Here is a 23,434-nt window from a genome sequence, read left to right as displayed (position 1 = left end):
TGGGCTACTGTGGTTTCTGGTTAGGCTGCCTTTGGATAATAGGTAATATTCTTCAACCTTGGCAATTTTAAGACATGTGGACTTCAACATCCAGAATTCCCCAGCCAACATGGGTTGATGGGCGTAGTAGTCCAAAATATCTAGAGGCGGAGGACAAGACCAACCCCACAGGATGTGTAAAAAAACATTACTAGGCACAGAGTTGTATTGACAGCACATCACAAACACTAGAAGTCAAGCAGAACAAGTCTTTCATACAGATATACAGTATTTATAAACACTAGGCAAGGCACTCTTATTAGTTAAAAAAGATCAATATATGGAAAAACACACACACTACCATTTTATGCACCAAACTTTTCCAACTTCAGGGAGTGGGGTGGGATCTGATTTCTGACCTAGCATGCTAGGCATGCAATATTTCCTTGTGGCTTAAACAAATCTCTTGTTTTTTCGAAGGATAACATAGAGCTGAGATAAAGTATCTAGGATATCACTGTTCAGTAAATAGAACAACAATCTTCCAGCAGTTAAACAAAAAAAGGGGGGGGAATTAAATGTTAGGGAACATTTTGCCCCATGCAATCAATTCTTCAAAGGTAATTCTCTGGAAAAGGAGACAAATTGAACCTGAAAAGCTTATACATCCCCCAGGTGTCTCAGAACTTAAGGATAACAAAATTATTTATCATATACTGTTAAAGGCGTCTTGACATGGAAAGGATTCCATTTCTGGACAGTCTCTTCTTACCAGCACTACAGCTTCTACTAACAATGGGCATTCAGGAAAACAGACCTTCATTTGAGGTTCGAACTATGCTATTTTGGTTTATAGGTAACAAACATGCCATATTCTCATTCATCAACAAAAGTGTTTAATGCCCCAGGAAACATACATTACTGACCCTACCTCACTTGGTAACATGACAATGAAATTTACAATTTTCAACGGGATCAGGAGAAACAGCAAACATCTCCTACATGTGACGGGTACAGCAGAAGGAGAGGAGAATCAGGAGGTCCCACCCAGCACCCCCAAACAAAACTATCAAGTTTGGAGGGAAAATGACAGCCTTGCCAGCAACCGGTCAGTTCAGACGGGGATCCTGGCCAGTATATTCAGCCTGGCAATGGCCAGCAAAAATGCTTTCTCCCCGAAATGCTGGCATTTGCGGTGCGTTGAGTGAGCCATGAGGCCAGGGCTATAATCCTATTGACCTATGACTATTTTTTCCTTCAAAAAAATCAGTTTCAGAGGAAGAACTTTGAAAAATCCTAACTACACACACGCAGAGGTGTCTGTCTATCTATCTACGGTACGTAGATCTGAAAAACAGAGGTAGCATTTGTGTCCCCTTTGGGTCCTCGCACAAGGGCCTCTTAAAGAGGAAGAATAACACTTGGCTTGACCTTTCAAGCAAATCTCTGGGCTCTTTTGAAATTTTTTGGCATGTAAGGAAAGAATCCAGCCCTGACACTGCCCGATAAAAGCCAAGAGGAGGCCTGCGCCTTCCCCGTGGGCCGCTCGCCTTGTCCCTCCTCTCTTGACACTGTGCCTGAAGGGCCTCCTGAGAAGTGCAAGGCAACTCTCTTTTCTGAACAAGATAAAACTGCATTTAGTACAGGCGAGACTAAAAATAACCATTAAAAAAGCAACACTGGAAAGGTGTCAACTTTTTCCCATCCGGGGCGTGTGCTTCAGCTTCCCCAGGGCCCCCTTTGCCGAGGGCTGCAGTCCGCCTTCCGTGTTCTTCCAGGAGAGGAGGCTGCAAAGGGCTGGAGACTCACTTGGCGTGGCCTCCCCCGGATGGGTCAAGAGCGACAGGTCCGCCTCGCCCATGAGGTCCTCGGAGGCCAGGTCGAGGCTGCCTAGCTTGGCCAGAGAGTTGGAGCGCTTCAGCGGAGAGGAGATGGTCAAGCCGGCCAGCCGCAGCCGGGTTTCAATCTCCTGCGTCCGCTGTTTCACCAGCCCGGGCTTCCCGTGGACGCTGTGGATGCTGTCGCTGCTGGAACTCCGAGTGAGGTTCGAACTCCGAGAAGAGGACGGGGTGTAGGATATGGTCTTCAGGAAGTCCTTTGTGAAGGTACTCATGTGGTCCACCTTAGAGGAGACGGGCGTGGAGGTCTTTTGGGAGGCTCCAGCAGCAAGAAGGGTCTTTGGGAGCTTCTCTGAGACATCCTGAGATGAGGGCTGCAATTGACCCCCAACCACAACCATCTGCTGGGGCTCCTCTTCCAAGATAGTCACAACATCGGCTGGGCCTCCAGAACACTCCTTGCCCGGCCCGGCTGTGTCGGACGGCAGGCCCTTGAGGCGCTCCAATTCCTTCGTGTGCTTGCGGACCAAGCCCGCTTTCTGGAGCTGAAGAAGAGACTCCTGATGCTGCATCAGGTAACTGTTTGCGGTTGGCTTCTCCAAATCTTTGCTGAAGAGCAAGTACTTCATGTCCTTTGTCTGCCGGGCATCTTTTCTTGGAAAAGAGTCATGCTTCTGCCCATGGTTGAAGACCGGGCTTCTCTCACAGAGAGAATGTCTTGAACCAAGCGAGGCACCTCCTGGGGCTTTAGGGGCCTCCCTGGGCTTCTCAGAAGGGCCACAGAGCCAGCCTGAAGCTGGCCGACCAGGACTGACGTCCTGCGCCTCGTTCCCCACAACCATCGGGAGCAAACGGTTGGCTCTCGGTCCCTGGGATTCCTTCGGAGGAGACTTGCAGAAGGCCTGCTCCAGAAACGCTGGGAAGGAGGGCTGGGTGCAGACGGTGGCACGGTGGCAAGGGGGCTCCGCTGGCAAAACCTCCAGGGAATCCTTGAAGGCTTCAGGAGGGGACCCACCCGAGGGATACATGCAGTCAGCGCAAGATTTGTAGGGGGGGCTGACTTTGTGGAGGACCCCGAACAGGGCTTCATGCTGGAAAGGAGAAAAGAGAGGATGAAAGGAAGCAGAAGCATTTCTCCATCCAGTCCTTGCAGAGAAGGAGAAGGACCTTCCTCAAAGGAAACGGGCCCAGCCAGGTGGGTTGGGCCCTCTGGACGAGGAGGAACTCAAAGTAAACCTTGGTGTTCAAGAGGGGGACTAGACCCTGGGGCCCCAAGGAAACCCCCCCCCCAAAACAGACCCGGCCAAGCTCAGTCCTGCCTTACTTCAAAGTCACCCGGGCAGCTCCTCTTACTGGTGTTGTTATTCAGGTTCTCGCAGTTGTGCCAGGCCTCCTCTTCGAGCGGCCGCCGCTTCCACCGTTCGGTGGGCTTCTCCTCCTCGGAGACTGGCAGCCGAGGAACCGCCTCGGGTTTCTGGTGGCCCTTGGGGTCTGCACTGACGCCCGGCGCTCCTGCCTGCAGCTGGCCCAGCAGGTCCCCCGTGGCAGAGCCGGCCTCCTCCATCAGCATGGCGTCTGCCTCCAGGTCCTCCAGCTGCAGGCACGGCTCCCGGGGGGGCGGCAAGGAGTTGGAGAGGCGCCGCAAGCAGTAGTGGAGGCCGACCGAGTCGAGGGGCGTCCGGCGGTCTGTGCAGATGGGGGGCCCGGGAGGGTCCAGGTCCATGTCCTCCAGGCTGCCGAGCAGGAGATCGTTGGGCCCAGCGGGGCTTTCCGCCCTGGGGGGGAGGCCGCCTCCCGGCTGCTGTTTCCAGAGCTTGTTGTGACGCTGTTTGCTGGGTGGGGAAAAACAGAGGGGAGAAACGTCCAGGGCAGCTCAGAGGCTTTGTGTCTATGGAGAGTCTCCATCGTTCAGTCCACGGTTGTCCCAAAGGGGCTTTTTCTTCCAAAAGGCAAGTGGACTTTCTTTGAAAAGGGTTCTCTTCTCATCCAAGAAGTTTCTTCGGTTTTCAAAGGAAAAAACAAGAAAGTCAAGTTGCCTTTTGGGAAAAGCATCTTTGGCACACAGAGGTTTTGCATTCAGACGGCCAGGTCGGCGGCTGCAAGGGCAAGGGGCAAAAGAATGCGGGAATGACTGGGGAGGAAAGGGGATCTGACGGCCTGTGGGAATAGCCTCGGGAGATGGAAGAACTTCGGCACCGGTTGGATAAGCAGCAGGAACGGAGGCCAAAAAGTAATCCTTCTCTCGAAGAAGTTCACTTCTGAGCTCAGGAACCCGACTTCAAAGGCAGCAGGCCAAGGGAGAGTGGGGACCAACCCTTCCCCTGCCCTCTCCCCTCCCCCAGGGAGAGCCGCCTTACCTGGCATCCAGGATACCCTGATATTCCAGCAGCTGCCTCATGAACCCGGCGTTGGGCCGAGCGATGCTGCGCTTCTGCCTGACGTAACTGTAGGCTTTCTCCAGGGACCACCCAAACTCCTTCATGGCGTAGGCAATGACTGTCGATGCGGAGCGGCTCACGCCCATCTTGCAGTGAACCAGACACTTGGAGTGGTTTTTCCTGGAAAAGAGGAGGGATTAGAAGGGGTCAGGAGCTGGGATGGGGTCCTCAAGCACCCAGGCCCTCCTTCAGATCTCACCTCCCCTGTGCCAAGGCTGCACAAGGAGGCTTTGGTGAAGCCCCCAACATTTAATTTACAGCAACACTGCAAATGGCCCTACAGAGGAAAGGGGCTAGAATAAGGGTGCCCATCCTTGGGAACTTTAAGACTTGTGGATTTCAATTTCCAGAATTCCCCAGCCAGCACTGGCTGGGGAATTCTGGGAGATGAAGTCCACAAGCCTTAGAGATGCCGAGGATGGACTCCACTTGGTCAAAATGTCCATCTTTAGCTGCAGGACGCCTCAGGTTGCCCAGTCTTGGAGGCAAGCCATTCCCAGAGGCACCGCACAGCCTTCTGGGAAAGGTTTTTCTGGTCGCAGCTTCGGGCCACGGAAATGCAGGGCCAGCAGCGCCGCTCCCAGAAACTCACTTGGCTTTGTTGATAAAATGGTAAGCCTCGTTCCAGTGGGCGAGAAGGTCGGTCGTTTCTTCGTCATAGACGCGGATGTTGTGGTACGCAAACAACCCCGGGAAGAAGTTGTCGATCTCCCTGGTGACGTTTAAAATGTAGTCCACGCTGAAAGGATGGAAACAGATGGATCAGCAGGGGATGGGAAGAAACTACGGCATCTCGGTAAGGAAGAAAGGGCCATTAATAAATCAATACCACTCAGCCCAACCTTGCATACTGAACCTTGCATCTGGGCTCATGAATTTCTGCCCATCTTAAAAAGCAGACAGACCAAGAAACAGACACGCCGCCACCCTAAAAGCTAAAAATTATGTCTAAAATTATTGAGACACGGTTGACTGAAGCTGGCTCTAGAAACACAACCTCACACATCTGATGGTGCTTCCTCTCTTCCCTTGTCTACACTCATGTGAATTGGGAGGGTGTCTGGTCTTCGTAGTTCTTATTGTTTTTAAGATTTTAGTTGTAATATATGTTACTGAACTGTGAGCCACTCAGAGTCATCTGCTGAGATGGGCAGCTATAGAAATCCAATGAAGAAATAACAACTGCCCTCAAGATCTTCCCTCCCTCTGTCAAGGTCATCCACGTTACAATTTCTGGCCCAACATTCTCCATCTGTGGAGGCTTCTCCTGTCGAGGAGGTTCAGATGTCCATCGCACAGGAGGGGGAATACGTGAATTCAACTCCATACAATGCACAACAGACCCAGGAACCCTCTTTCCCTTTGCTGTCTGAGATTCTGCTGGCCACCTGCAGGTCACTGGCCTAGAGACCCCTGAAGAGGTCAACGCAGCTGGGGCAAACTCACCCTATGCCCTGAAGCTCCTCCAGGTTTGAGGCGTTCCATTCGGAGCCCTGGAAGAATCACAGCAGAGTCGGGCAATGGTGCCTGGGAAGGGGGGGGCTCCTAAGGGAGCTCTCCCACGCCTTGATGCTTACCAGGTAGAGATGGTCAAAGATGAGGGAGGGCTTGTCCATCTGCCCCAGGATGAAGAGCATCTCGTTGTCAATGAATTCCTTGAATTCTTTCAAATTGCAGCTCATCTGCTTCTCCAGCTCGTTCCGGATCTGCCGAGAGAGGCACACTGAGGGATCCGCTTTGGTAAAGGAAGCCCCCAGCCCTGAGTCCTCGGGCTCCTGGACTAACTTCTTTGGAAGTCACGTTCTCCAGATCTTTGCTCGTCATGATGCTCCGGAGTTTGGCCTTGATCAGCCGTTCTGCCCTCTCCCGCTCCGTTGGCCTGGAAGGGAGGAAGGAAGGCCGGAGTTGTGGCGGGTTGCAAATCCAGACAGCTACCTTCCCAGAAAGCTTTTGCAGATTTCCCCAAGACAACAGCAAGCTGGCACAAACGGTGAGCTTTTATGCCACCTTCTTGCTGAGGGTTAGTCCAGGAACAGTTGGGATTCCACAGAGAAGCAATCCCAACAGCTGTTTAACCACAAGTGAGAGACCCACAACCAAGCACCTGGTTCTCTCCAACACAACACAACCTCTGGTATGCCTGGGTGCCCACGCACACATATCCTACGCTCCACATAAAGGGTGGGCCCGGGTCTTAGCAGAAAGAGGCTTGCAACTATAGATGCATCTTGACCAATAAAGCCAGCCCAAAATTGTCCGTGTCTCCCTGAACACCTCAGTCCTTGTTTGAAGAAGAAGCAAGTTGGTGATGCTCAGGATGCTGTAGGTGGGAAACTCAACTCCAAAGCCAACCTCTGCTAGAAACTCCAGGTGGACATTCCTCACCATCCCACCTGGTGCCCTTCCTTTGTTTCTCACCATCCCAAGGAGGGACACCCGTTTTCTAAAAGGCCAGTGGGGGACAATCCTTCTCCTCTGCCCAGAAGGTCATAGCAAAGCAAGAACGGGAGGAACACACTTGTCCATGTAGAGCGCAGGCGAGTCGGGGCGTGGAGACTCCAGGTCCTGCATGGCGTTCCACTCGTTGAGGCAACTCTGCTCGGAAGCGATGCAACTCTCGTAGTAGGTGGCCCAGACAAGTGCCATCCCCCCCGGGAAGTAGTTGTGCCTCCGTGCCATCTCGCAAGCCTTGTGGAGGATCTGCAAGGCAGACCTACGAGTGGGGAAACCCAAAGAGATATCCCTCAGCCCCAGCTCCCTGAGCAGAGAAAGGCCCGGTCAAGCGGGCACAACGGAGGACAGCGGCTGAATCAGCAGGAGCAGCAGAGCCCTCTTGCTCACTGCAAGGCCAAAAGAGCTGCTGATATTGGCCAAGGACCATCTGAGTCCCCACCACGGCAGCTGAAAATCGGCTTCAGCCTTTCGGAAGGAAGGAGAAGGAGAAGGAGAGGAAAACAGCTCACCACATGGCTTGCACCGAGACAGGTTTGAAGATGTGCATCTTGCCCGCCGTGCTGACGCTAAACCCACTATCAGAGACAGACAAAAATTGATGCAGTGCACACAGGCCAGGCTGTAACTCTTCACCGGTAACTCACTAACTCTTTGCACAGGGGGCCAAATCCCCCGTCCCCTCCAGGAACTGATCACAAAAGCCTCGTCCCCGCCAGCTTTGCTGTCCTTCCGCCAGCTCCCCAGATCCTCCTGTTTCTTACCCATCTCCATCCAGGTGGATCTTGGTATCGCTCCACAGACGCAGCACCATCCCGATGGTACAACTCTGGCTGCCATAAAAGAGGAAAGGGAAGGTCCAGGGCTGCTGGAGCCAGCCTGCTCTTTGAGGATCCCCAGGCACTCCCCCCTCACCTCTCCTTGCTGGAAAAGTCCACGCCCAGGAGAATGTTTTCCTCGGTGTCCTGGCGCCCGGTGCTGTAGACCACCACCATGTATCTCACGCGGTCGCTCCACGCACTTTCTAAGAGCACGGCCTAAAAACCAGCAAGGCAGTTCTCAGCATTCATCCCTTTGGCCATACCTCTCTTTAGCTAGGTATTACTTTAGCTAGGTATGTTTCTGGCAAGACAAAAAGAAGAGGGTTTAATTCAATTCTCTCCCACCCACCTGGTGCGCACTAAATATACACTGGGCCGCATCTCATACAGTCTTCCAGGCAGCACTAGGTGGGGAAGGGTAGTCGGGAATTATGGGAGTTCTGATCCAATGCCCTATGGGGCACCAGCCTACGTTCTTCAGTTCTAGAGAGATCTCGGTGGAAGTAGAGGAAGGCTGGGCTACAAGCAGCAATTCGGTGAGTCAGTATCTGATCTCTGGAGTCCAAGGGCACTCGGTATTGGTGGCTAAAGCCAGATTATGGTTGGGGGTACCCCGCTTACGACTCTACTTTGATTGACAGAAATAGCTTTCTCTTCATAGGTCTACTCTGTGCTCCCAAGCAACTCCTTCCGCAAAGGACTGATCTACTGGGGAAAGACCACTGCTGCAGTGGGACTGTGGCAAGGGATGATACCACCGCAAGGATCTGGCAAGTCCTCTTACCAGCTTGATTCTGTCCTCACAGCGAAGGAGGTTGATCATCACCTGAAGGTGCTGAGGCAAATCACCTGTGGATGCACAGGCAGCAAAATCATCAGATGCATCTCCTAAATTTGCTTTGCTACATCAGCTGACAGAGTGTTCCTCCCCTGTCCATCCTCCATGACAGTTTCTCAGCTTAGGCAACGTGAAGATGGATGGACTTCAACTACAGCTGGGTGAGGAATTCTATGAGTTGAAGTTCACCCATCTCAAAATTGCCAAGATTGAGAAACGCTATTTAATGATCTATCGTGACTCTCAGAAAACATTAAGAGCTTTTGCTGCTCATTGTTTTGGATCTCTCTGAAGCCTTCTTAACCAGCCATCCTTAGGCTTCCCAAGAACTTCCTCATGGCCAAGCATAGATTTAGGACTGCAGAAGAGATCCTTGGTCTCCAGGTAGGAATGCTTCCAAAACTTCTCCAGAACATCCTGGCTGGGGACAGGATGGGACTGAAGTGGAAATAGAATGTATGGACTCCACTACCTTATCTTCCCAACTTGATATGTCCTCCAGAGGGCAGTAATTGAACGCAGACTAGTTTGGGCCCTTGCTTAGCTTGTCTGGCCCCACATCAAAATCCAATTTGGAACCGGTCACCCCATATTCCCAAGACGTCTCTGGCACTTAGCAATTCCCCAAATAGCCACGCTTCCATCTCACCCTTCTGATTGCATTTTGAAGGCCTTCTCGGTACCCTCTGTGGCCATTGAACAAGATAAGGGTCTTCCGCTAAGAACTGCCAAGCTGAACCCAGAAGCTTCGCTACCCGGGATACTGGATCCCATCCCCCAATCTCCTCCTTCCTCTTGGAAGAACCAAGCGGGAACCATTCAATGCCCTTTGCTGCCCACCCTTCTCCTCTCCACTGGCGTTTCCTAACTGATTCTACCCAAGTTACCTGGAGAGGCCGAGGGGGTATTACCTGCATGTTTGTGGGGATGCGGGAGACTCCGTGGTGGACCTTGTGGACTGTTTCCTTGCTGCAGGAATAGCGCAGCTCCTTTGACCATAAAAAAGCTCTCGCTTAAGCTGCAATACAAACAGGCAGAGCAGCAGGTCAGGCAGGGAGATGCACGGAAGCCGTGTGGACCGACTGACTCCTGTGCAACAATTTCAAACTTTCTGGGAAGGAAAAGTTGCCTTGAGGTTCTGCTCAATCTTGGTGCCTCCGAAGACGAGACCAGGTCATTTTCTTGGACGCAACGCCCAGTTGTCTTTCTCTGATTTTTTGGATTCCCAGTCTAGCCCACAGCCTAGTATTTGCTAACAATCTCCCCTCCAGGTACTAACCAGGCAAGTCCCTGCTTAGCTTTCTTTACAAGCAGCTACGTCTAGGGTGGCCAAATGGAACTAGATGATTCCATCAACTGACCAGATCCAGGTGGGAAGAGAGCAGCCTGCTTGCCAGGCTGAATGAGATGCAACCCTCGGTCCGGCTTGTTCCTGTCACAAGCACACGCAAACCGAGGGTAGATTTACTTTCCACTTTTATTTTTTCCAGGCTAGAAAACTGATAAATGGGGATGTGATTCGCCAAATAAATATCGCAAAGTAAGTTTTCCTCCTTCCTCATCGTGAAAAGGGTGGGCCCCTGCTCTGCCCTCTCTTCCTCAAAGAGCCGGTGGCTCATCCTTTCAGCGCTCCTGGTAATGTTAGGACACAATTAGTGGGATCAAAGGATTGTGCCTGATCACTTCCACACACTGCAGGCCTTGTTCCCCAGCCAAAAGCCCCCGGCACCAAGCCAAGATTTCAGCAAACGACTAACTGCTCGTCAGAGGGGATGAGGAGGCTTCACTGCTAGAAAGCGACTTTAGAAAGGCATCTGGGTTCCCGTCAGAGGCAGGCAGAGTAATTTTCCATCGGGGGGGGGGGGCTAGAGGTCGGTCTGCTTCGGGAGGTGTGCCTGCAAGAGTTTTGGAGGAAAAAGATAACGGCCTTCACATAGAATTGTGTAATGACCCTGGGTGATCAGATTCCACGAGGGCGATTGCTTCTTCATACGATTTTTTAAAACGTCTATCCCTCTCAGCACGTTCAGTTCCATGGGGATTTATAAAGAGCATTCCAGACCGGGCTTGCAGGCGGGAAGAAGTTGGATCCAACCCGGAGAATTGACTAGAACCATCTGCCAACAACCGTGTTCCTCACTTAACAACTGCGCTTAACAAACGTATCCAGAAAAATGGTAAAATGGGGCAAAACGCACTTAACAAATGTCTCACTTAACGATAGAAATTTGGGGGTCAACTGTGGCCATAAGCCAAGGGCCACCTGTACTAGCAAAGGAGGACATCCACACGTGCAGCGGGGGCTGCAGGAAGGGTCTCGCTCACTCAACCCTCCCCCCCAAGGAGCTGTTACTCCTACCTGGTGACCCACGGAATCAGTGCAAGATCCCATCAAGTCTACATTCCACCAGGGCAATAAAATCAGTCAAAAGCTGGGCTGCTAGTGGACCAAGCCTTTTATCCGATTCACAGTCCTGAACCTCAAATGTCAAATAGGACTTTATTCACAGCCCCAGGCTGAAAAAGTCAGAATGGAGCTCGGGGTCAGCGTGCAGTGAGCGACACTGATATGAAGTCCAAGAAAACACGCAAAGGGCTTGCGAAGTCAGACAGGACACCTTTCCCGGCATTTCCTGCCATTCGGAGAACAACTACACACAACTCCTGATTGCAATCAAAGGGAGAGGAATGCCTAACTGCCCATAATCTGGACCACGGCACAATCGGGCTCAAGTGAGATCACCCCACAGCCACCAGCTCAAGCAAAGAAAAGCCCACTGCCACGGCTTCCTTCTGTGGCTGAGTATTCAACAAACAGGACAAAGGATTTGTCAGAAAATCTGTTAGCAACAAGAAATGTAAAAAAAAAAAGTGGGCACCCACTCCCCGTCCTTCAGGGGTGACCTCAGCAATCAACTGCAGGATCCTATCCATAACCGGAGTCCAGCCACCCATTTGGCCCTAAGCCCGATAAAGAGAAAACCAGCCATTAAAAGCCAGCTTCGTTTCTATATCTCGGCTCTAAACCTCAAAGAGTTCTACATCTCGGTCGGTTTGTAAACAGCCGCCCAAGAAGCAGCCATTTCGGCAGCTGAATTCCCACCAGCTCAGGTGGGGCTCAGAGCTGAGAACATGTGGAAAAACACAGCTCACCCCCAAGGAGGCCTGAAGACCTTCTGGAGGTCTCAGCTGCCAGCAAAGCTGCAGGAGCCATAGGAGCAGGAAGGACGTGGGATACGTACGGCTTCGGATGAGGTTTCTTTAAGCAGCCAAAGCATCGTGTGGCCCCAAAGGACAGGCAGAAGGTAGCAAAGTCAGATAGGTTCATAACCAAGTCTTCAGGTCATCGTGCTGAGAAGTTCTTGACATTTCTTGGTGGGAATTAAAAAGCCAACCGATCCTTCTATGGGAAGGAGGGAGGAATCTCCAGGTCTCTCGGGAATGGATAGCTTTTACGAGCCCTGCCCCCTGCCGCCCCCCCCCCCCGGCGGTATCTCGGCCCCAAACACAAGCGAGGACCTGCCCTTGTCCACCCTGATGAAAGAAGGCTTTCAGGAGGAAAGGGGGCCCGAGCAATGCTCGTGAGAGCCCTCCCCTCCCACCGCCGGCTCCTTTGCTTCATTGGCTGGACAGATCCTCTTGGCTGACCTTGGGAGAGCCAAGGGGGCCAGCCTGATGGACGAAGGGCTGGTGTTCCTCACTGCCCACATCAGGACCTGCATGAGGTCCTGGGAAAGTAGGACCATCTCTGGGGAATCAGATTAGGATCCAATTTCAGTGGGCAGCATTTGAGAAGCAGACAGATGGAGACGAGACAGCTTGGAACCAACTACTGTATTATACAAGACTTTTCCATGGAAAATAAAAGTCTTCCTAGATCTCCTGAGCTCCATGCACTGGCAACGAGGATGGCAGCTGCCCCAGTGTCTCAGAAGGGCCCACGGGTGAAATCTGGGTCATGAATTGTTCAGTTTGAACTCACCACTGTCCAGCCAAAGGTTTAGCAGTGGACCATCTTCATTTTACATGCTGGTGTGGGAGGAGAAATTGAGACCCCCAAAGCAGGTTTTGCTCCTCCCGACCCTCCTTCTCCCTGAACCCCTCCCTCCAAAAACAGGGAGCCATTCTGGGGTCTGGCCACCTCCCCTTCTGACCATCTGATGGCCAAGGCTGGCCACCAGGAAGAGGAGGGGACATGCGAAACAGGCCATCTCAGCCACTTGCGAAATAGAAAAGCTAAAGCAGCCTAAACCAGCAGATGTCCCCCAGATGTGCTACCACTCCCCAACAGTCCAGCTGAGGGTTCTGGGTATTGTAGTCCTAGTACAAAGAGTAGCGAACGAGTTTGCACCAATGCCAGTGAGATGGAAGGCAGAGTGTGACTGTGCATCTGCACTCAGATAATATTAAGGTTGTGCATAGATTTATATCTATGCAAACATTCAGGAAGGAGGGAAGAGAATGGAGAACGGGGCACCTAAAGTGCTTTGGGACCCTCTGAGATACTCTCACGTACTAGTTCTATTTCTCTCAATCTACTTCAGACTAATATGGAGTGTGCAAAGCCCTTTCCTGCCCCTCAACTGCTTGGAGAGAGGTCTCCAGCCCTGGAGAGCTCACAGGACCTCCTTCCCAGCTGAGGAAGCGTGGAAAGCCACATCTAACTGGAGCCACAGAAAGAAATTAAGGCACAGGAATGGAATCGCAGAGCTGGCTCTGAACCCCGTAGAGCCAGCCAAAGCCCCCCTGTCAGGTCTCAAAGGCCCATGGCAGGTTTGTGGCTGGAGGTCTGCTTCTTTCAGAGAAAGTTGGGGTTCTAAGGTGCTATGGCACGGGGGGAGGTCACGTTCTGTACGTCCCTCCTCCAGGTTTCCAGCCCTGCTCTTGCTAGGGGCTCTTAGATAGCACTATCACCAACTTTCAGTGCCGACACCCTGGCCATCTTTGAGGCCTTGTGTCCTTCCAAAATTCTCTATTCCCAAAGAAAAAACAGCATTTTCAAGGTGGCATTTCTAAGACTCAAGATTCCTGAGTCCCAAGCTCCTTCCCTGGGACATCTCCTTCTGGGGCTCCCCCCGCAAAGGGTCTGGCACAAGGACCGTCAACAATGAATAAATCAATAAGGAAGAAATGGTTGATGGCCATGGTGTATGTGAGGGAAAGAAAAGTGCCCTGTTCAGAGAGGACACATCTCCAGAAAGCGAAGACCTCTGTCAGAGGCTCACCTCTGAAAGGGACCCGCTTGGCTTCTCCAGAAGCAGCTCAACTGGACAGGCTCAGGAAGTATTTTTAGCTCTGGGAAGGTCCCACCTTTGGCTGTCCACCCAAGGATGCTTGGAGCAAGGCCGAGGGGCATTAAGGAGCAGAGCGGCTGGGTCTTCTGCTCCTGTTCTGGAGGCATCGTCTCGTTGGACCCAGGGGAGACCCAACCCCCACCCTGCCCTTGGCGAATGGCGGAAAGGACAGAAGACGGAGCGGGCTCTGAGGCTGGAAAGCTTCGCTCCTGGGTCTGCAGGCTGCACCAACAAAAGCTCTTTGTGAGCGGGCATTGTGTGGCTGCAGAGGCGTGGGCGCCTGGGCTGCCAGACATTCCAAGCCGCGTTTCCAGAGACCACAGGTCACTCGCAGCGCCGGTGCAAAATCTCTTTTGGGGTAAGGCTGGGGGGGGGGGAGGAAGAGAGAAGAAATCTTTCGAGGAACCCACAAATTTCTCAGCAGAAGTAAGTGGCGGGCGATGCAGGCCTGGGATCTTGGATCCCACTTTATCGCAATTATAGTAATTGCAGGGTCAGGCCTGCTCTAGAGGACTCAGCAGAGGGAGGCTGCTGTGCTGGGACCAGTCCAGGGGATGGGTGGGGGGGAGGGGGGCTTAATCCCCCATTTCCCATCATGCAATAGGCTTGGGAGAAACACAAAGGACTTATTTTCCAGGAGGGTCATTGCGATGCAAGCGAGAACTCCGATTTAAGTGAAGGCGGGCACAATCCACGGGATAAAAGTCTTGCCGATAACAAATGCGAGCGGGAGGGGACAGCCAGCCTCCCTCCCCCCCAACACTTCTGCTTTTGGCTTCCGAACAGGCCGAGTGTCCTGAGGACATCAGTGGCTAATTCCAAGTCTGGCTCTCTAAAGCCCTGAGTGGTCTGGAACTGGGACCCTTCTCCTCCTCCCCAACCAATGGGAGCATTAGCAAAGCTTGCCCTGGCTGATGGGTGCTAGAGTAGCTCCTTGCAGCCCAGCTCAGCATCAGAGGGCTGGACTGACTTCCGATATGACCTTCAGACTGGCCTTTCTGCCTTTTCCTGTGCTGGTTTGAGTGGCTGGTCCAGCAGACAAGGAAAGCCCCCCCCCTGCCCGGCCCAGGCAAGGAGGTCTGGGGGAGCAGCTAGCCCACACTGGGTCTACCAGCCTGGGCCTTTGCCCAGCAGCTAGCCCACCCACCACCCTAAGAGGTTGCTACGATCCTGATTAAGCTCCCTCTGAAAACAGGACGTAGATTGGAGAATTCACACAACAAGGTGAGCTACCAGAAGAGGAAGCGCCCAACATTTTGCAAATTAGCGCACCATCCCTAGTGGTGCAGTACTGACTCTCCAGAAGGCAAGTGCAGGCCGGGGGTCTCCCCAGCGGCTGGAGGGGAAGGAGGGCCTGCCACGGGGGGCTGCTGGACATCCCTCAAGGGGGAACCCGGAGACAGGGGCTGGGGGTCCCGCACGGTCACTCCAGAGGCTCCAAGAGGATATCGTCCAGTCGGTGAAGCCAGCGAGGGACCCTGCTGGAGGTGGAAGCCGCTGACGCTACCCTGGTTTCAAAAACAGGATGCTGAGTCACATCCTGGCCAGGTTGCAGGACTGTGGCTTCACCACAACAAGGAGGCACCTCGGTGGGCCAGGGAACTGGCTGGCAACACAGAGAGGGGCCTTGTGGGCTGCCTGCAGGGCAGAAACCAGGGGACAAAATGTGGGTAGGAAATCTCTCACACTCGGGGTCAAAACCACAAACAAAGTTGGGCTGGGCAATTGGGGGCGGGGGAGGGGGGGCAGGAACCCTTCTTTGCAGTTCAACTTCCTGCTTCTGAGGACCCATGGTGTCCTTGGATGTTATTTTGATCCTGTTGATCTTGCATTGTTTTACTCTCTGCTTAGGCTAAGCCTTGCCACTCTGGATGGGGCTAAGTAACCAGCAGTTATGGACAATGGGCAGATTATTCTCCCATTTCATATCCCGGGAGAGTGATACGCTTTTGGGCCTGCAATTGGAGTGGTGGGTTGTAGGACCAGTTTGCAAAGACCCTTCTGATGGGTCAGTTTGGCTGCTTGCCAGAAACCTCCCAGGGTCACTTTGGTCCCTGCAAAAATCTGGACAAAACTGTCATGCAAACCCCAGAGTGGCTGGCAGAGGTGGAATGAGAGCACCCCCAACAGACCAAAAGGGACAACAACACATCATTTGCCCTTGAGCCTTTGGAGTAAGAGCATTGCAGCTTGACCAGGCAGGACCCCACAGTTCCTACGACTGAGCCTGAGCCGATGGACAGAAGGTCTAAAGAAGACCAGTGCCTTGCACGGGATCCATGGAAGCACAGATGCCACCTGGCTGGCACCCCCAGTCGGCAGCCAGTGCCAATATGCTCTCAATGTATGTCTGAAAGTGAGCTAAGGCACTTATTTGAGAACTCCACGGTTGTGTTTGAAAGAGCACCCAGGGGTTTACACAGAAGATGGGACAATGACTAGCCAACCCCTGCGTGCCGCACTCCCATTTCCTGAAGGGTGCCAGGCGGGTGAAAAACTCTACAACAGTTCCTGCCTACCTTAGGTTGAGTTTGCGTTCTTCATCGCTGCCAACATCCAGCTGATGGGGAGGAAAAGCAAGAATTAAGCCCAGCACAATCTCAGTTACACTTCCAAAAATCTGCAATGAAAGACTTGCTTATGGCGGGCCACCTACCTTGCGAGAGTTTGGAGGAACACAAGGGCCCCCCCTGTTTATCTGAAGACCCCCGGAAGGCGGGGTCTTAGGCAGATGGGGCACCTTAAGGCCTTCCGGTGGGATTTAATGGCATCTGCCACGAACTCTGTTCCCTGTGCCCCCACAACCCCATCCAGAGCCTTTCACCCCCAAACAGCCTGCCGGGAGCCCCAAGGGGCAGAGCCCACCTGGCAAACCTGCCCCCCCTCAGCCTTCCTGCCCTCACCTGAACTTAATCTGAACCTTCAGAACAAGATCAACTGTAGCTGTGGGGAAGGAGACCCCCCATGCCCCTCCTTCCCCAGGGACCCCAATTCCTGCAGCCCACTAGCCTTGTGGCACAGGGCGTCAGCAGCCCCCCCCCCCCGACCGCCCCACTCATCTCAAGGCAGGCCAAACCCGGCTCAGGGTCTTTGGGGGCTGATCCTGCACTCGCAGCCCCCCGAAAAGCCTGCTCGCTCCCCTCCCCCCGGACTTTTCCCTGGGAACCAGACGACTCCCCCCCCGCCGAGGGAGCGGCTGCCCGGCGGGAGGCCAAGCTCCGCTCGCACGAAGGGGGCCCCGGGCGGCGGGGGGCGACGGAGGGTCCCGGCTGGCCTCTGCAGGCGGCGGGGCAGCGCGGGGGGCTGCGGGGCTCTGACCTCGCTGGCGCTGGCCGAGGAGGAGGCGGCGCTGGGCGTGGGCGAGCGCTGCAGGGTGACCAGCGCCATGGCCGGAGCGGCGGGACGCGGGCGTCAGGCAGGCAGGCAGGCCGGCCGGGGAGGAGCCTGCCGGGCGGCGGAGGAAGCCGCCTCGCGCCCGGGGGCCGCCGGAAAGGGCTCGCCCCGCACCCGCCGCGGAGGAGGAGGAGGAGGAGCAGCGGCCCGCCCGAGCCGGTCCTGCCGCCGCTGGATCCCGGCCCCGGCCGCGCATCGCTCCGGAAGGGAGGGAGGGAGGAAGATGAGGAGGAGGCAGGCAGGCAGGCAGGCGGTGCCCGGCGGGCGCCCGTCCCTGCTGCCCCTGGAGACCCGGGGTGGGCAGGGGGCTCGGCGACCGGTCCCCCTTTCCAGGGTGCCGACGGCTCCCTCGACTCTCGGCTGTAAGACGGAGGGTCTCTGCGATTCTCCCCTGCGGGACTTGTCCCCACCTCTCTGCAGGTGCTCTTGCCGAAAGGAGGCGAAGGGATTGCAGATTTCACAAGCAGCCCCACCTCCAGAAGGATGGCGCGCGGCGGAGTAAGGAAAGGGACTAATAACAGTGCCCGTAAGCCACGGTATGGTAGCAAGACATCTGGCTTTAGATTGCAGTTGAAGGTGGCGTGGATGATGAGTTGGAGAGGGGGGCAAAATAACCAGTGGGGAAAATTATTGAGGATTATTCACTAGACATAAGAGCATTGATTCAAGATTCCTAGAAGAATATTTTATCAAATTATGTCGAGGAGAGTCTGGGGCAGTGAACCTCTGCTGGATAAGGAAGCCTGAGCAATTATGACTTGGTTTTGAGGAGCACCTTTTTGGGTGTTCCAGCAGATCTTTCTGGAAGAATTTATTTTCATCTTTCAGCTGTAAAGCAAGGTGCCCTGGAAGTTAACTGAGCTCTGAAGATTTCTGCCCGTCTCAGCTCAAAGGATCCAGAGATTGTCGCATCAGACCGGCCTGGACGGTGCCACGCTAAGTAAGAATCTTCCTCCTTTTGCTGACTGTGTCTCGAGTCCCAGAGAAGGAGACTTTTCTGCAGGAACTTCGAAAGGGGAGCAGATTCTGGGCTGGACACAAGAGGTCTCTCCTGATCACGAAAGCAAGTCTGGTGGGGCCAGGCCAGAATTCTGCCTGGTTCTCTCTGCCCCAAAATAGCTTCTTGGCACAGGGGAAGCCTAAGCTCCACCTTGCGGCCTCATTACCCTGTCGGAGGGAACTTTGACCATCAACAAGTTCCCAGCTTTCTTCCTGCAAGGAGCGGCACCCGTTGGGCAAACAGCCGTGTTAGCAGAGCGACCTGGGCCTGTGGACCCTCCCGGTGAGAAGGTTTGGTCTCTGGCCTGGCGTCTTTGGGGTTGTGAGAAGGAAATTATGACAAAGCGGCACCCAGGGAAATGTAGCTGCTTGGCGATTGTGGTAGTGCAGAAACAGACTTTGGAGGTCTAGCAGAGACAGGCGCCGGTCCGCTGGACTGAGAGAAGAGGCAAAGTTCTTTTGCTGAGATGGGTAAAATCTAGCTTTTTTCCAGGAGAGGCTTGGCAGCTCTGAAGGTTTTCAGACCTTCTGCATTTATTGCAAGTCACTACAGAAAGAAGGTGGGTTGAAGGCGGAGAGAAAAACTGCAGGGAGTGCCTCCCCCCGAAAGTTTAGAGCTGGAGTGGGCAACCTGCCGTGTCCTGGGGGATCCCCCCCACCCAGTCACAGTTCTCCTGCCTGGCCTGGATGTGGCCAGGGACGCCAGGATCTCGCTGGAGGGGCTGTAATTTGCAGCAAGGGGGGGGGGGCTGGAGAGGTCTGAGGGGCAAAGAAACACACAGGACCCATTTTACCACCCCACCCCAAAGAGAAACATTCAAAGTATTTCTTTGGTTATTTTTAGGGTGCGAGACGGTCTCCCTTCCTGCCCCTTCCAGACTCTGCCATGCGTGTCGCCGTGATCGGAGCTGGGGTGATAGGACTGTCCACAGCCCTTTGCATCCATGACCAATGTCGCTCTGCTGACCAGCCGCTGCAGGTGGAGATCTACGCGGATGAATTCAGCCCCGGCACAACCAGCGACGGGGCCGCCGGCCTTTGGCAGCCCTACCTGTATGACAAAGGAAACATTCAAGAAACGTAAGAGCAAAGGGCCAGCTCCCCTTGCCAAGGGTGGCTGAGTTCCTCCTGTGCCTTTCAGATGACCAGGGGCTGAAGCCCACCCGCCTGGGAGCATGCTGGCTAGGGAATTCTGGGAGTTGGAGTCCACCCATCTTCAAGGGGCAGAGGGCCAAACCCTTCCTTGGTTTTCCAGGATTCCTCATTGAAAAGTGAAGTGCGCAGCAGATTAAATCTGAAGGGGAACCTATAAGCAATATTAAGTGGTGACTTTTTCCCCCTTTGCCCTGGGAAAAAATTTACAACCAGTCTGCTGACTGAGGAGGATCTGTGCCAACGTTCACCCGTGTCACAACCACCGCCCCAAATGCTTCCCTGCCTTTCCAGCTGCCAAGAGTTTTTTTTTTCTTGCAGTTTCCTAGCGGTCAGATCGAAGGAAGGCGTCTGATCCTCTCTTCTTCAATATTTCAGGATCTGGAACAAAGAGACTTTCGATTATCTGCTCCAACATGTTAGTTCACCAGAAGCCAAGGAGATGGGGCTCTTTCTGCTCTCTGGGTACAACCTCTTCCGACAACCGGTCCCCGTAAGTGGTTGACTTAAAAATATCTGAGCTATTTTCTCAATGAAAGCCTGTTCCTCTTAGGAAGGCTGCAGCAAAGCATAAAGACAGGGATGGGAGACTCACCGGAGTTTTGCTTCCAAGGATTTTTGATCCCCCTTCCTTCCCACCACATAATGCAAGGAGCAAAGAGGTTTCCCGCCGGTAGGAAAACAAATTCAGGAGCTTTGCAGGCAGAGAGTTCTCGACTGTGGGGCCGTGTTGCCAAGACTTCTGGTCCAAGACTTGTTTATTTTGCGTTTGTGTGAGATTCTGTTCTCCCCCTCGTCCCCTCTGTGCCTCTTTCTCTGCAGGAGCCATCATGGAAACATATTGCCTTGGGATTTAGGATTTTGTCCCAGAAGGAGCTGGAGCTGTTTCCCGGCTACAGGTATTAGACGGCCTCTCCTCTTTGGATTTGGGAACCGTTGTGGACCAGTCTTTCTCAGCCTCGGGCATTTGAAGATGGGTGGACTTCCACTCTGAGAATTTGTATCCATATTTTTTTGTTTTTCTCTTCTTTTCCCCTAATTTCAGCTACGGCTGGTTCAACACGGCCCTGATCTTGGAAGGCAAAAGCTATCTCGCCTGGCTTACAAACCAGTATGTATGAACCTTCTTTTTCCTGCTCTCTGCATTGGGCAACTGTGTTTTAAGTAGTTTCAATTTTATTCTCATGGTGACAGAGCTAGGAAATCTTGTTGGGACCTTTGATGAAATCTTTCATCCATGTGGCGGCCTCGAAAGAGGAATTGGAACCCTTGTCATTCAGCTAATAATGACTACTATCCTCAACCTTCCATAGTCAGAGAGGTTAATGTCTTGAGAATACTAGTTGTGGGCGGAGAAAAGGTAGAACGGTTGCCTTTAAGCCCTGCTTCCCCCCACCCCCAAAGCTCAGAGCCAACAGGTGTGCCTGTCCAACTCTTCTGCTGACAATCCTCCATTGCTCTTAAAAGGTTGACCTCAAGGAGGGTCCAGTTCTTCCGTCGGAAAATCAGGTCCTTCCAGGAGGTGAGTTGGGATGTATGCGGAGCTGGCCAGGAATGGTGGAAATTGAAATCCAGCACATCCAGAAGGCACCAAGTGGAGAAGGTCGCTCTAGGCCAGTGTTTCTCAGCTTGGGCAACTTGAAGAATCCTGGGAATTGAAGTCCAGACATCTCCCAAGTTGTCTTGTTTGAGAACTACTGCTCTGGACAGATGGGGTAGGGGGGGTGGGGGGGTCCCTCGTATTTCTGCAAAGCAAGAGGGGATTGACTCCTTACTCTCTTCTGTCAGCTGGCAGCTGAAGGAGTGGACGTGGTTGTCAACTGTACCGGAGTCCGTGCCGGAGAGCTACAGGCTGACCCTGAGCTGCGTCCAGGCCGAGGACAGGTCATCAAGGTAAGGCCTGGGGGAGTTGGTCAGCAGGGCTGGTGGAGGCAAGCCGGGACATATCCTAGTGGGACAGCCCACTTGGACATTGGACGTTGAGGAAGGCTGGTCTGAGCCTTCCCACAAGGCCCTCAACCCTGGAGACAAACAGGCAGGGAGAGGCATGTGTCGCATGCTGGATAGAGATGTGCAGCTCTGTTAGTCGTTTGAATAAGTAAATGCACACTTCTGCGTCAGCTGCTGCTTGTCACAGCAAACCAGGAGAAAGCAGAGAAATTGTTTCTTTGGGCTGTGCATTTGCAGGCTAAGCCAGCGCTCCATCTGGCTCCTTCCTGATCTTCCTGCTTATTCTGGACCTCTAGGTTGATGCCCCCTGGGTGAAGCACTTCATCCTGGCCCATAACCTCGAATCTGGCATCTACAAGGAGCCCTACATCGTCCCTGGGTAAGGAAAATGCAGTGGGGAGGGCAGAGTTATCAAGGTAGATCCAGCCATGGTGGGAAGTGGACCAAGAGATGTTCCAGCTGCGTCTCCAGAGGTTCATCCTGAAGGTGGGAGGAGGTCAGATCCTCCATCCTACCTCTTAGCACTCCTCTGACTTAAAATAGTTCAAGACTGACTGTTCCTCCCTCCTCTGCTCTTTGCAGGAGCCGTGCAGTGACTTTGGGGGGCATATTTCAGTTGGGGAACTGGAGTACAGAGAACAATCCCGAGGACCATAGAAACATCTGGGAACGATGCTGCAAACTGTTGCCCAGCCTCCAGGTAGATCAGCTCACCCCAGATGGGCCAAGGCTGTCGCGAGAAACACCTGTGCTCTCCCCATTTCCCTAGGCCCGGTGGGAAGTCCCCACGGCAGCTCCTCCAGGGTTTTTGGTGCCCCACAGCCTGAGGGAGCATTGGGGAAGAATCTCTGGGGGTCTGCCTCTGAGAATAAGCTGCTGAACGTAATTCTTCCAGAAAGCCAAGATAGTCGAAGAATGGAGTGGTTTACGCCCATCGCGCCCTAAAGTCCGGCTGGAACACGAGACCATTCGCCATGGGACGCTCCGATGCGAGGTAGCCATTTTTCTGAATGAAGAGGATTCCAGGAGTTGTTCCAGATGCAGAGCCTTGCATCTCATCCGCTTCTGGGCTTTGAAGTTCCCCTCCTTTCTCTTCCAGGTGATTCACAATTATGGTCACGGAGGGTTTGGGCTCACCATTCACTGGGGATGTGCCATGGAAGCAGCCAAGCTCTTTGGGAAGATCCAAGAAGGCCGGAAGTTGACCAAGCCACCTCGGGCCAACCTTTGAACAAGGGCAAAGGTGTAGGAAACCCGTCTGTGTAGATCTATTTTTCTTCTTTCCATCTCGCTAGGGGGAACTAATCTTGCTGAATTTGGGAGTCCAGTTCCTAGTTACAACTGAGGCCCTCACCTTGAATGTCTATACAGGGTAAATAAGTCTTTACTCGGGTTGGTAAGGCGTCCCAAGGCTTGTGGAGCTGTTCCATTTTTCTTTTATCTCCATTTGGGTTTTTGGTACAAAAAATACCCTCATAGATGTTGGGTTTTATTCATAGGGAGGAGATGAACAAATGTGTTCAAGCAGAGGGCAAACAACCATCTGAAATAGATATTTTTGGATTCTTTCTCAAGGCAAGAGGCTGCCCCCCCCTTCCGCTCTGTGGGTTCATGCAACTTTCTTTTATGCTTTTTCTTCTCAAATAACAACTACACCTGCTTCCCGATCCATGTTCTCTTTGCTTCTGGTTTCTAGTGGAGTTGTTCTCTATTAAAACTTACAAAATACTTTGAAAACATGTTTGACTGAGTCTTTATTTATGTTTACTCATTACTTTCTTAGCTAACCTCTTTTTTATCTCTTTAAAAATGCTCAGCATTGTGAGGGTCAGCTCCAGTAAGCTCATTACTTAGAGTGAGACTTTCCTTCTGAATAAATTGGGATGAATGGATAATTCAGGGGTGTCCACCCTTGACAGCTTGAAGACCTGTGGACTTCAACTCTCAAAATCCCCCTTGCTGCCTGGGGAATTCTGGCAGTTGAAGTCCACAGGTCTTCAAGTTGCCAAGGGTGGACACCCCTGGGCTGGCTGCTGATGTGATCAAAATCTGATGCATCCAGAATATAGTTGAAGAGGTCTCCAGAGATGTATTGCAAGTAGGAGCTATCCCAGAGAGGACCTTCCCTTGTAATTTAGAAGGGGGCAGCAAAAGGAAGTGACCAGCATCAACAGAGCCAGGCACAGAAGGAGCATCCCAAATGCTGACCGATCAAGCAGAAGACTCTTCCCTATTCTGAGCAACTCCAGCCAAAACACCAGGGACATCTCCAGCTGCTTTC

The 23,434-nt window shown here is 53.1% G+C and overlaps 2 protein-coding genes across 7 annotated transcripts; one reads left to right on the top strand and one right to left on the bottom strand.

Moving 5' to 3' along the window:
* Positions 1-889: 889 nt before the first annotated feature.
* SSH1 (slingshot protein phosphatase 1) lies at positions 890-17,046 on the bottom strand (the record flags this gene model as incomplete). The annotated part of the gene is made up of 15 exons (XM_083373479.1): positions 890-2,908; positions 3,142-3,649; positions 4,175-4,375; positions 4,848-4,994; positions 5,702-5,748; positions 5,833-5,961; positions 6,041-6,134; positions 6,774-6,968; positions 7,219-7,284; positions 7,471-7,539; positions 7,622-7,743; positions 8,312-8,376; positions 9,277-9,383; positions 16,179-16,219; positions 16,978-17,046. The coding sequence occupies 15 exons, from the start codon at positions 17,044-17,046 to the stop codon at positions 1,670-1,672; spliced, it is 3,099 nt and encodes a 1,032-aa protein (XP_083229605.1). The 3' UTR covers positions 890-1,669.
* Positions 17,047-17,190: 144 nt separating this feature from the next.
* On the top strand, positions 17,191-22,869 carry DAO (D-amino acid oxidase). Of its 6 annotated transcripts, none has more exons than XM_083373427.1 (12): positions 17,191-17,588; positions 17,881-17,992; positions 18,930-19,131; positions 19,582-19,696; positions 20,026-20,102; positions 20,249-20,314; positions 20,671-20,725; positions 20,992-21,096; positions 21,450-21,532; positions 21,736-21,853; positions 22,049-22,147; positions 22,253-22,869. In XM_083373427.1, exons 3-12 carry the CDS (start codon positions 18,938-18,940, stop codon positions 22,382-22,384), a joined length of 1,044 nt encoding a protein of 347 aa, XP_083229553.1. In that variant the 5' UTR covers positions 17,191-17,588; positions 17,881-17,992; positions 18,930-18,937; the 3' UTR covers positions 22,385-22,869. The 6 variants fall into 6 exon arrangements, with proteins under 6 accessions (XP_083229553.1, XP_083229557.1, XP_083229552.1 ...); XM_083373431.1 differs by having other exon boundaries at positions 18,896-19,131; positions 22,449-22,869; XM_083373426.1 differs by having other exon boundaries at positions 18,896-19,131.
* The last annotated feature ends 565 nt before the right edge of the window (positions 22,870-23,434 follow it).

Source organism: Vipera ursinii (genome assembly GCF_947247035.1).
Source record: "Vipera ursinii genome assembly, chromosome: 14".
NCBI classification, from domain to species: domain Eukaryota; kingdom Metazoa; phylum Chordata; class Lepidosauria; order Squamata; family Viperidae; genus Vipera; species Vipera ursinii.
Note: the sequence above shows the minus strand (reverse complement) of the source record. Positions and strands in the feature narration are given on the sequence as shown.